This window comes from Vigna radiata, chromosome 8 (genome assembly GCF_000741045.1).
Source record: "Vigna radiata var. radiata cultivar VC1973A chromosome 8, Vradiata_ver6, whole genome shotgun sequence".
NCBI lineage: Eukaryota > Viridiplantae > Streptophyta > Magnoliopsida > Fabales > Fabaceae > Vigna > Vigna radiata.
Window position 1 is genome coordinate 1,539,187 of NC_028358.1, and position 13,411 is coordinate 1,552,597.

The 13,411-nt window shown below is 32.0% G+C and overlaps 2 protein-coding genes across 2 annotated transcripts; one reads left to right on the forward strand and one right to left on the reverse strand.

Annotated features, from left to right (window-relative positions):
- Positions 1-6,699: 6,699 nt before the first annotated feature.
- Positions 6,700-9,096, forward strand: LOC106771031 (ribosome biogenesis protein NSA2 homolog). The gene is made up of 9 exons (XM_014656911.2): positions 6,700-6,783; positions 6,868-6,987; positions 7,125-7,192; positions 7,542-7,650; positions 7,730-7,798; positions 7,890-7,947; positions 8,227-8,462; positions 8,601-8,652; positions 8,729-9,096. Exons 1-9 carry the CDS (start codon positions 6,781-6,783, stop codon positions 8,794-8,796), a joined length of 783 nt encoding a protein of 260 aa, XP_014512397.1. The 5' UTR covers positions 6,700-6,780; the 3' UTR covers positions 8,797-9,096.
- Positions 9,097-9,926: 830 nt separating this feature from the next.
- LOC106769723 lies at positions 9,927-11,876 on the reverse strand. Its single transcript, XM_014655457.2, has 3 exons — positions 11,677-11,876; positions 11,455-11,528; positions 9,927-10,807 (listed from the first exon to the last, which is right to left on the reverse strand). Exons 1-3 carry the CDS (start codon positions 11,694-11,696, stop codon positions 10,107-10,109), a joined length of 795 nt encoding a protein of 264 aa, XP_014510943.1. The 5' UTR covers positions 11,697-11,876; the 3' UTR covers positions 9,927-10,106.
- Positions 11,877-13,411: the final 1,535 nt, after the last annotated feature.

Sequence of the window (13,411 nt, forward strand, 5' to 3'; positions counted from 1 at the left end):
ATAGAAATATTCAATGAAGGAACATATTAATTTTTTAAAGAGTGTTGTTCCATATTAAAATCAATTTGGAGCATCCTACTACGTACCAAGAATATCTTAACTTTATAAACTAAGAAATAAGCATAAATTATTGTTGTTAGTTAGAACATTAATTATCGTTCTCAACAATACTATGCATCGCATGTAAACCTCAAAAAAGCACCTTAGTTTGTTGCATATTAAGTGCATTGGACATATTTAACCAATCATTGTTCCTTCAACAGACATTTGAACAAAAAAGTGGGTCCATTTCCATTTTCAACTTATCACCATGTCTATTTTTTAAATTGAAGTTCTTAGATTATACCACAGATTCTATTGTGGGAGATAAATCAGAAACTCAATTATTATTATCATCATTCTAAAGAATGGTGAGGCTTCTGGGGTGGGTTTGAGTGTGGGGTAGAAGACAGACAAAGTTGGACCCATCGTCTGGTGCAATGTTTTTGGTTTTGTTTATAGTGTCTGGTGAATTTAAGAGTGCACTTATTAGGACCAAAGAGATCAAAATTGATTCATTTTGCCCTTTTCTTTCCATCTTGATTGAGGTAGTGAAAAATGTTTGGTATTGGACTTTCATCAAATGGGTTGTAATCATCCTTTCCAGAAAGATGAATTGAGTGGCTAATTATGAACAAAAGACAAGTCTCTAGTTATGAAACCCTCTTCTAATGGATTATGTAGCTTGCACTTCCCATTCTTGGATGAGTATTTAATTATGAAAAAAATTACCTTTTTTCTATGATGTACTATTTTGTGGATTACCACCTTTGGTTGAGGTCTTCATACCCAGTTTTCTTATCTAGTTTTTTTGTTCGTTGTCCCTTTTCATTTTTCTTTCATTAATTACCTTATGGACCATAATATTTTAACAACTTTTTGACCTCAAATTATGTCACTATTTTATTGGTTCATGTATTTGAAACAGACCAATTACAAACTACTACATAAACAGTTGTAAAAAAGTTGTTAAAGATAATTTTCCTTAACTTATTTGTCCTTCTCTTTGTATATCGTGCAAAGGCAAACTAAAAATATGTAGGAAGAAGAGAATTTGTAACCAAAGAGAATAAAATGGTACGGTCTCGTAGTTGTACAACGTGGAATAACGTAACATTGAGTTGTGCAAACTGAAAGGAACAGAGAAAGAGTAACATGTTAGATAGTGTTGTGTGTGCATGTTATCATTGGTTGTTACTACAAAACTCCAAAATTTGAATACTTCCACTTAGATATTTTTGGTATGCCATGAAAGAGAGTCATTTGGCACATACCATTAATTCACTATAGATTGATTGAAACATATAGCAGTTAAGTTAATTTTCATTCATAATTTTTATTTATTTTTTTCATTTTAACATACATGCATGAGAAGAAGTAGCTTATTATTTTAAGTTTTGGTATCAAGTCTCTTTTCATGTACCCTACCAATTAATGACTTAGAGATCTATAAAAAGGTGACCTTTGATCATTTATTTCTAAGTATTAGGATATAAAGTTATATATAAAATAAAATAAGAGATGAACATGAATTTATATATATAATATTATTTTAGAAATATGTCTTTTGAGATGATATTAAAAATAAATCTGATTTGATTTAAAGTAGATAATATCTTATTAACGTAGAAATTTATGTCTGGATTGAATCTTCTTATGTTATATTTTTCAAATATATTAGAAATATAATTATAAATTAAAGGAGGATATTAGAAACATTGACACATGCACAAAACCAAAAACAATTATCTGGTTCATTTTTACTTGGACTTTAGATTCCTGTTATAATTCTCAAACGTGTGGCGAGTGCAGCATGTGATATCCAAATCGAATAAAATGATAAGAACACGACAAATTTCATAATGTCGTGGGACATCTTTCGTGCAGCAGTTATGCAGATAACAAAACTTTTAATTTGTTTTTGCAGAAATATACAGATACATAACACTTTTCTTATCAGCATACTGATATAACACATATAATTGTGTAGATATCAATTTAGTTGGATTTTGGAAAAATTCATCCTACAATCCAATGAATATTTCTTGGACTGAATTAGGTGGAGTTTCTAAATTTTCGTTATATATAATGCAATTTAACTTTTCCTTATTCGAGTTAGATCCAATTGAATCAATTGGATAAAAAAAATGTAATTTAAAAATATTTTTTAGATTTTCTTGGACTAATTTTTTTAAATAAAGTATATCATTTAATGTTTGAAGAGTTAAATAATTGGGTTAAATATGTTTTTAGTCTCTATACTTTCAAGCGATTTTGGTTTTAGTCCATTTTCAAACTATGGTACAATTTAGTCCTTCAACTTTAAAAAACTCTAGTTTTAGTCCTTTTTACCAAATTTTTTTAACTTTATTTGTTGTTTCAAATGCGTTTCTTAGTTAACATTGAAATAAAAATGTGTCAAACAGTGTAAACAATCCAAATGCTATAATAAAACATGTTTGAAACAACAAATAAAGTTAAAAAAATTTGGTAAAAATGACTAAAACCAGAGTTTTCTAAAGTTGAAGGACTAAATTGAACCATAGTTTGAAAATGGACTAAAATCAAAATCGCCTCAAAGTATAGGGACTAAAAACATATTTAACCCTAAATAATTTAATATTTTAAAAATATATTTATTTAGTAGAATAAATTGAATATATTATTATTAATATCATTAATATTAATATTATTTAATGATATTGGTAAGTTTGGATCGAGTTTAAGAATCAATAATCTTCGCCATTCAGTCCATGGAAAATTCGGTGGAACTCAACCGAATATATTTATATTGAATTTGGATTATCTACTCAATATAAATTTCTATTAAAATAATATATTCCTCTCTCTCTCTATATCTAAACTTTAAAATTAAATGGTAAAATAATATAGACTTTTCCGTATTTATAATTAAGTAGGTTAATGGATTATTATTTTCTGCTTTTAAAAGATAAAATATAATTTTAAAGAAAAAAAAAACTTACAGTGAATATGCAATTATAAAATTTATGTCATATCAATAAAAATAATTTTACTTTTTAGATACAATGATTTGATACATGAATTAAGTTTAAATAACTTTTGTGTGCTTCGTTAATCTAAATATTTTGTATATGGTGTTTGATAATTTATTTTGGTGGTCGGATTCTTATAGTTACTCAAACCTGTTTGTAAGAACTGAGAAAATTAAAAAAGGATAAAAAAAGACACGTGTATGTAAGAGGGTGGATCGTTCGGTTTTGACGATAGTATATAAATGTTAGTTTCGAATTTGGTGTCACTTTTTCCATGCATTAACTATTTCTCCAACCGTCTGATATCTTATTTTCTTTTCTTTCTCTCTAGATTTCTTCAAAATCCGTTCATCTTTTTCACAATCAGACTGTGTTTAAGGAATCTTTGCATCTAGGACTTTATATCTCACCGATCAATTTTTGTGTTTAGAGTCGGTAAGCTTCAGTTCTCTATTCTTGGTGAAATTCCTATAATTTTGACACATGCATGGCACAATTCGGGTTACATGTGTTCATCAATTCTCTCTTCTTGTTTCTGACTTCAATTTTGGTCCTACTTGTGGTATTCTCTCACCAGTCGATGATCTATAGGTGTTTTTAGAGTTTCTCTCGATGAAAACATCAAGTTAAGGATTTTAGGTAAAGTTGTTCAGATTTTCTAAGGTAAGGGAAGTTAAATAATTTAACTTGTATGATTATATGTCTGGAATGAATTGTATGATTGATTGAAATGCATGTTGAATTTCTATTTCCTATTGAATGTGAGGACTGAATTCTGTGAACTGGAATTGGGAAGAATTATGCGGAAAAAGTGCTCAACCAATGTCAATTTTGAGGAAGTGAGAGGGTGAGAATGAGAGCTTAAGGTTAGGAGTGAGTTCTGATAGTAAGGTGAGCTTGCACAAGTGCATTGTGACCTATTAGAACCATTAAGTTGGCCAAAAATGTATAAAATTAGAAAAATCTATTTTTCAGTCCTGGAGTTGATGATTCTGCAGAACTGTCTCTCAAATATGTGATGAAACGTTTTCAATGATGTTAGAAAGACATATATACTCTTAATTAATGTGTAGAGATGTGTATGGCATAAGTTTGGAGGATTAGAAGTTGGAAAGAAGTAGTGAAATTGGTTAAGATAGGTGTTCATCATAAAACTTGCGGTCATTCTGCTGAACTATGCAGATCGCCGAATGTCATTTGTTGACCGTTCGGTCTTTCTTTAGTGCTCGATCATGTACTGACACTCAATCTTGGTAGTGTTCGGTCATGTACTGACACTCGGTCCTGGTAGTGTTCGGTCATGTACTGACACTCGGTCTTGGTAGTGTTCAGTCATGTACTGACACTCAATTTTGGTAGTGCTCGGTCATGTATTGACACTCGGTCTTGGTAGTGTTCGGTCATGTACTGACACTCAGTTTTGGTAGTGCTCGGTCATGTACTGACACTCGGTCTTGGTAGTGTTCGGTNGTAGTGTTCGGTCATGTACTGACACTCAGTTTTGGTAGTGCTCGGTCATGTACTGACACTCGGTCTTGGTAGTGTTCGGTCATGTACTGACACTCGGTTTTGATAGTGCTCGGTCATGTATTGGCACTCGATCTTGGTAGTGTTCGGTCATGTACTGACACTCAGTTTTGGTAGTGTTCGGTTATGTACTGACACTCAGTCTTGTTAGTGATCGATCTTATACTAGCAATTAAGCTAGTGTTAGCGGTCAGTCTCATACTAGCCTTCAGTTTAGGCTTGGTATGCAACCTAGTTTTAGTGTTAGGTTTTCCTAGTTGTCGCCCTTTGCCAGTGTTCGGTAAATAGTTAGGTCGTGTCTGTTATAGACCGTTCGGTCCTATGCTGGTGTGGTGAGAAACCGTTCGGTCTCCAATGTTCACAGAGTTTTCGGTTTTATGAGTGATTATATATATTGGTGGATGATCTTTAAATTAAGTTATGAAGATTATGTTTTCAAGTAATGAGAAAGGGAATTCCAAGGAGAAATATCTCATGAATGGTTATTGAATTGTAAAGTATGAATGTGGGTATCGTGCTAAGCTGGCGTTTATCCTGATATTCTGTGATTGCTCATTTTCAAGTAGAGAGGAGTAAGTCATGTGTGAGAATGGTAGGAGGTCCTTTAACCTTAGGGTATTGGGGTACCAAGGTAATTTTCACTCGACTAACCTTGTGGGATAGCTTGATGGGGTCTTGTTGTTCCACCACTACAAGTGCAAAACCACCTGTAGCTACACATTTACAATCCAGATGGTTAAGTCAGGTGTTCGGTCTATGCATGAAATATGGTGTTCGGTTTATACATGAGTATGTTGCTCGGTTATAACTATTTGAGTGTTTAGTTTTTAAATACTTGTTGGTATTCGGTTTTGATATGTTATAGTGTTCGAACTTGCATTGTTTGAAATCTATGTATATCTATACAATTAAATTACATTAGCTTATCCTTATTTTCTGTCTGTCCATGTTTTCTTGTTCGGTTCTTCTCTTGCAATGATCACCTTTGGGTGTAAGCAAAGGTAGAAGAGGTCTTGGTGGAGCAAGTTCTGGAAGAAGAAGATCCACAAGTTTAATACAGACCGTTCAGTCTTGTATCTAGTAGAATAGGTCTCTGAGTAAAGTTTTAAATTTTATAGCTTTTTTCGGATAACTGTACTTTTGAATACTTTATTATTTTATGGATAACTGATTTATCATGTTATTTTATGTGATTATTCTATAATATAGTTTACACTATATTTTTGAGATGTTACACTCTTAAGCGATGATCTATCTTTTAAATGACACGTCTAAGTAAAACTAATATATGCATATTTTTATTTGAGATTTTCCATTTTTTTTCTTGTTTTATTTGTGATCATAATTATGTTTTTTTAACCAAACAAAGTGAATTTGTTTTCAAAATTATGAATATGGATTTTCTTTTAAAAGGATTACTACTCAGGGTTGAGTCGTATTGTCGGTAGAAAATTTTGAAATAATTTTAATATAATTGAATTTGAACTAAAAGCGTCATTATAATTTTAGTATAATTAATTTTAAACTGAAATCATTATTTTTTTTAACTTTAATATAATTGATTTTGAACTAAAATCATCGTTTTCTAACTTATAATCAATTTAGTTAAAACTTTAGTTTACGTAAAAATTGTTATCGACTTTATTTTCATAATTTTAAATTGTGTATACACATAACAACTTCTTCAAAACAAAGTTGTATTTAAAAATTGATAATTTTTTTTAAAGGGACCTACATTGGTTATTTTGAAAAGAAAGAAATTAACTCTATTAGTTAAAATGTTTCTTAATTAAGTTTATCTCATTTTAGTCTTTAGTAATTCTTTTTTATTTTGGTCTTCCATTTATTTGTCTCTTTTAAATGATGAATTATTTGTTAAATGATCATATCTGAATTTTATTATTGTAGGTGAATATGATTAGAATTTTACTAAACATGAATTTTACTAATTATTATTTTTAACAGGGGCAATGTTTAATATTTTTCCATTTTAAAATAAAATAGGTAAATTACTTTTATATACAACTGTTTTCTTCGAGACAATTAGTGTGGTCTGGTGAAGAAGCCCAAATGAAATTGGGCCAAACTAAAAACCTATTGGGCTTACCGGCCATCACTGTAGCAGCCTAGGGTTTATAAGGGACGCGTTCTCTAACGATAAACATTTTACTGTTTCTGAAAACACTGTCCCGTCGTCACCATGGTTCGTTCTGCAACTGGAATTTCACACTCTTTTTGTTCTTTCCATTCGTTTTTGAATCTTACGTTGTGGTTTGTGTAATTGCAGCCGCAAGGAGATTACATAGAACGTCACAGAAGAGACTATGGCTACCGTCTCGATCACTTCGAGCGTAAACGCAAGAAAGAGGCGCGTCAAGTTCACAAGCGCTCTGCAATGGCACAGAAGGTTGCCTTCACTTTTACTCTTTTTTTTTTCCTAAAAAAAAATTGAAGTAATTGATTTTGCTAACTTTCACGTAGTTGTATTGCCATGACTCATGATTCAATTTAATCTTTGAATTTTTGTTAATTCCAATTGAACAGGCTTTGGGTATCAAGGGCAAAATCATTGCCAAGAAAAATTACGCTGAAAAGGCTCAGATGAAGAAGACGTGAGTTTTGTTTTGTTTTATTTTCCATTTTTTTTTTTTTTTTTGAGTTTTAGCTTCAGTTTTGCCTCCTTATATGCTGTGTGTTAGTTTTTAAGCATATGTCTTTAGGGGTGTTCGTGCTCTGGTGTTGTTTTCAATCTTGGTATTTTGTATTGGTTTTGATGCCAGGGTTACTTGTATTGTGGTTGATTTCTTATATCTGGATTGTTCTTAATTGGAGTTGATCAATAGTTATTGGTTGATGTCAAATAATTGGATAAGGATAGTAGTTTTTCATCTCTGGATTTGTCTCTGGAGTGTGAGATTAATGAGATAAATTTCTAGTTACATCACTGTTTCTCGTCAACAGTTTGGCTATGCATGAAGAGTCAACATCTAGGCGCAAGACTGATGATAATGTCCAGGATGGAGCTGTCCCCGCGTATCTTCTGGATCGTGATAACACGACCAGGGCAAAGGCATGTTCATGTCTTGAAAGATTGTTTTGTGTTTTGCTTTGTAAGTTTTGGAAGTTATCTTATGGATTTCTATTTTTAGGTTCTTAGCAACACCATTAAGCAAAAGAGGAAAGAGAAGGCTGGCAAATGGGATGTTCCTCTACCTAAGGTGAATTGCCACCGATACTTCTTTGTTTTCTTGTGGAAGGAAAGGGCGTTCTTGGGTAATTAAACAAATGTATAATTTCTCATTTTATCAGGTACGTCCTGTGGCTGAAGATGAGATGTTCAAAGTGGTCCGGACTGGTAAAAGAAAGAGTAAGTAACCGAGTATTCACATTACACTTTCCTTGGTTATTCAGTCAAGTATTTAGCTGGCCAAAGTTAATTGTTGACTTCACTTTTCAAACTTGTGGTTTTATAATTGGTGCTATATGGTGAAATTTAGTATCCATTTCAAGTACTAGTTATATTGCATGATTGTCCGCATTGTGCCTTACTGGTTGTTCACTGTAAGCACTTCTTTAGTATTAGACAAAACGTACACTTATCTTTCCTAGAAAAACGCTTGATAGTTTTTGGCTCACCATTTTTCAGCCAAGCAGTGGAAGAGGATGGTTACAAAAGCTACGTTTGTTGGACCTGGTTTTACCAGAAAGCCTCCAAAGTACGAGCGATTCATTCGTCCTACAGGACTGCGGTTCACTAAAGCTCATGTCACCCATCCAGAACTTAAATGCACGTTCAATCTAGAAATAATTGGAGTTAAGAAGAACCCCAATGGCCCTATGTACACTTCTCTTGGTGTCATGACCAAGGGAACTATAATTGAGGTATTTATATTTTTCATACTCAATTATATGAGCATTCGTGATGTTCCTAACTTCACCTTTTTATTTGCTGATAATATAACTGTAATATGAAGCATGATCAAAATTTGTTACTTATTTCTTTGCACATTGCAATTTCAGGTGAATGTCAGTGAACTTGGTCTTGTCACACCAGCTGGGAAAGTTGTGTGGGGTAAGATTATTTGTCAATTATTGACTGAAATTTTAACTGATATCAATGTGTTGAAATCTTGTTTGCCCGGATGCAGGTAAATATGCTCAGGTGACAAATAACCCAGAAAATGATGGTTGTATAAATGCTGTCTTGCTTGTTTAAGGCCATAGCAAGGAACATTGTTCCAACTAGATTTCAAAGGTAGTGGTCAACACTCCTATGATGTTTTTGGTCGCCAACCCCAATGTTAAAAGTAATGTCTGAGAAAATTGTGAAGTATTTTTGTTTTCTGAGTGGAATACTAGCAGGAGGTTTCTATAATTCATCTTGTTGTTGGATAGCCGCATGCAATGATCTAATCTAGCGCATGATGTTTAAGGTTAACTAATCACTGTTCAAGAGTTAGAAAAAGAAGTCACATAAATTTGTATAGTCCATTTGTTAGACACAGTATTTTGAGTAGCTGTATTTGTATGTTATGGTTGAAATATTATGTCATACCAATGAACCAGTACTTTTTTTAAAAAAAGTTTACAAGAAATTTCCAATTTGTTTGGGTTTTCTGATCCCAACAAACCAATTGATTCATTGATAATTATAATTTTCATACATCTATGTTTTATTTTATAATTATAATTTACAAGAAAACAAAATATAATTATTAACATTTAATTAATTTGAACTTAATTCTATTTCAATTCAAATAAAAATAATTAGTGATTAAAAATTACAAAATCTGTTTCAATTAGCAGCGAATAAAAATATATATAAAAAATTGCATTACATTTTTTTATTTATTTTCATGTTAATCTTGTTACATTTTTTTGTTAAATTCAAATTAAATTATAAATTCATTTTCCTTTAAAACTATTTTAAATTGATTAATTTATGTCAATTATTATCTTTGAAGTGAATAATATAATTAAAATGTAGTTCAAATTCATGTATATTGTTATCTTTGAAAAATTACGTCAAATATGCATCCATAAAAATACAGGGAGATATAGCTTTAGAAACAAATATATAAGAGAAGTGTCGAAGGGGACATTTTAAGGTTTATGTATTATTTTGTACGTCATTGAAGATCAACATATTACAATACTTTAATACAGTCACAATAATATGAAATTATATATTGTACTAATGATAATGATAATACATATATACATATTATCATGATTTTAAGTCTCTGAATTGTGTGCATCATTTTGACCCCAAAATTCTTGGTCATAATGGCTTATAGTTTTGGTGCATTATCACGCCAAAATTGTAATGAAATTTAAGATGAGATGTGTAGACAACAAACCATATTCATATATATATCCCTCCCATCATCATTTATGTCCTAATTGTATAAATTAGTGAGACAAAAAAGACAAGTTCAACCAGCAAAATAATTTATGCAATTCCACAATACCATTCAATTAAGTTTTTTAATCTTAACCAAATATTTAAACAGAGAGGATGCTTGATCAGTGAGTGACAAGTTGAGGAGATTGATGAGCAAGGTTCATTGGCATTTGGGATTCAACCACCTGCAGATGGCCAGTGGCCAATCTTCTTGTTAACTCTTCAACCGGAACCTTCACCACATCACCCCTCATTCCAATGTCTGTAGCATATCTACTGGCACAGTACACTCCAACGGCTGTCACTGCCATTCCATATACGTTGGTAGTAACCATTCGTAGAGGCGAGGATAGAACAGCAGCAAGAGGGCCCCCAATGATGGAAATAGCTTGGCCACTTTGTCCAATTCTTCCTTGCTCAGCAACCAGGAGTTCAGTTTTGCAATAGATAGCAAAGTCTTCACAGTTGTTCTTGAAAACATTATAGCACCCAAACCCATTTTCAAGCAGATGTTTTGCCCGGTGGACCACGATATCATCTTCATCCGAGACTGCAAGAGTACACGTCCCACCTCGAGCTTTTGCAAGGAAGAGGGCAGGGGAAACGGCATACTCAAACCGATACAGGACGCCACCGGCTAGGAAGCAATTCAGGCAGGAGGAGATAACACCGTGTTCCTCTTGGGGTGCTGTACATGTTGGACAACTTTCTCTAGCCCTGGCTGGTCCTGAACTAACAAGGAGAAGATCTAGTGCAGTTCCAGTACCTACTTCTTGCCCACGCCTGGTGAAGTGAATGACTTTGTCATCACCCACATAAATGCCTGTCATTAATTCAGACACACAACAAGAGAATTCCTCATCATCACACACACTTTGATTTATAGATGAAAGATAACTCAATCTTAGTATTGCTTTGTATTGGTTATTCCTCAACAGTCAATATATTATATGACGAAGTGAGACTCTCACAAGAGCACAATGGAAAGGAGGAGGGAAAGTGTAAGAGCTAGGTGGATTGTCCAACCATACATCATACATAAATCATCAAACAGATATTTAGGAACACTGGTCCAAGACAAAACTATCATATAAATTATAGTAACACCATTATGTTGGATTGCATTAGCTACATGGCTCGAAATTGTCTTTCACTAAACTTAAAGTTTCAGGTTTATGCACTCATCGTTAATGATACAATGGATTTAATGTAAGAGCATTGTCCAACACCAATATACCTTCAAAATTGTATCTCCATCATTAAGATCAGCTCTATCTAATGCTACAATCTTGTTCACCTTATTCTCTCATCATATAGTTTTCAATGTCCGTGGTCGTGACAGTAAAATGAATAGTTTTGTCTAATATTTAATCCCATGGACAAGAACAGACAAAAATTTGACAACTTTGAAAAAATCCTACTTAATTTTCCACTGAACCCAAACAAAACAGAAAAGGGAAGAGGGAGAACCGTGATGAGCATAAATGTACGCAGTCCTCCAAGAGTAGATATGATCCCCTGGTTTCAGGCTCTCTCTAGTTACTCTGCATCCACAGTTTCAAATTTCAATTCAACAAATTTTCCGATCATGCTTTTCCAGACAACAACAAAAGCGGAATAAAGAAACCTTAAAAGCACCCAAACAGTCTTTATCAATTGAAGCAACGTAGTAGAAATCGAAATTAAGAGTACCTGTTCGACAGAAGCCCCATGTCCGTTACCGTTGTTCCCTTTCCGAGCAGAAGGGGAGAGGCTTCGATTCTTATCCTTAATAGTGAAAGGAACCGAAGAAACGGACGGTGATGAAATGACGATTGTGCCCTTCGGCGATGGCTTCGCCGTTAAGGAATGTGAGGGTGGAAATGGCGTTGAAGATGCTGTGTAAAAACTTCAAACAACACGCTAATATAACGCTTTCATTTATTGGAAGTTGGACACGTGTGAAACTTGTCCACGTGTGTAGTGATGGAAAGCATTGAGATCAGCAACATGTGCCAACTTGCGGTTTGCGTAAGGTCCAATAAGGTGGGCTTTAAGATGGGTTTGTCAGCCCAATATCACGCAAATCAAGGATGGCAACATGGGAACTGAAAGTGATAAGTTTGTGAAAAATATTTAAGTAATTTATAAATTAAACAACATATATTTATATTTTTTTATTCAAATGTAAACAAAATTTATTTGTCTTTAAATATTTTTTTCACCATTATAATGAAATATTTTACTAAAATATTCTTGCAGTAAACACATAAGGGGTTTGTTTTACATTTTATATTAATGCAGCAATGATTATTGAATAATACTTTCTCTTTTCTCCTCTAATTGGACTGTTCTAAAAAATAAAATGATTAATATGATTATTTATTTAGAGTAACACTATGGTAAGATTTTAATTTTAATGGTTTTATTGAAAAAAGTAAATGAAAATCAATTTAAAGATATAAGAAATTTAAATAATACAAAATATATTCTTACCTTTCGGAGAAAGATACGTTAAAGACATTTTCAGAAAATAGGGTTGATTGAAAATGATTCCTGTTAATGAGAGAGAGATGGGAATTCACAACTTCGAAAATTAAAACATTATTGTGTGCAACTTAACAATATAGTGTAATTTCAAAATAAAAAATATATTTTTTAAAAAAATTATCAAGGTAAATAATAATGATTAAAATCTATGTGTTGACAAAATGTTAAGATTTGACTTCAGTTATAATTAATAATGACTAAAATCTATGTGTTGACAAAATAATTAAAGCATAAATCCTCTTAAATAATTAAATTTGATAAATTGATTATTAATGATATTTATTTATATTAATCATAATTACATTTCAAAAATCGAATAATTATTATGTTGAATTTAACTACAGACAATTTAAATTTGGTCAATTTAAAAATAATCATATAATTAAATTTAAACAGAATAATGATTATATCTGGCTTTTTCTTGACTATTTTTGTCGGTGTTATGTGGAAAATAAGAAGAACTGTATATAGTATATTGGTTGAACTCTTTATGAATAGTTTAAATATCCAATAAGATTTATTTTGTCAGTTATGGTAATATCATTTTCATGAAACTATTCTCTAATAATGAATGAAAACATATAATTAATTTATTATGGTTGGAGTATTGAAATATAGTGATTGATAGGGTTTATGGTTTGGAAGAAAAGGTGAAAGTGGGAAATGATTTAGTTATGGGTATTTGGAAAGATATAGTGTGAAGTATGTAGGATAGCATTGCCCTAAGATGTATGTGGGAATCTCATCATTGACCAACAAAAACACAAACAATCATAGGAGTAATAGAGGGCCCATTTCCCTTCTCAATTATTGTTTCAAAATTCACCAACTTGATTCATGGCCCAACCATACATTTCTCTTAGTTTTTTTTTTTTCTCTCTCCATTTATATTGCTTTT

Coding starts and splice junctions, on each gene's coding strand:
- LOC106771031 (XM_014656911.2), top strand. Junction 7,651..7,729: donor ATAACACGACCAGGGCAAAG/GCATGTTCATGT, acceptor TTCTATTTTTAG/GTTCTTAGCAACACCATTAA. Junction 8,653..8,728: donor AGCTGGGAAAGTTGTGTGGG/GTAAGATTATTT, acceptor GCCCGGATGCAG/GTAAATATGCTCAGGTGACA.
- LOC106769723 (XM_014655457.2), bottom strand. CDS start 11,696: ATGGGGCTTCTGTCGAACAG. Junction 11,529..11,676: donor ATGGGGCTTCTGTCGAACAG/GTACTCTTAATT, acceptor CTGTGGATGCAG/AGTAACTAGAGAGAGCCTGA. Junction 10,808..11,454: donor GTACATTTATGCTCATCACG/GTTCTCCCTCTT, acceptor AATTAATGACAG/GCATTTATGTGGGTGATGAC.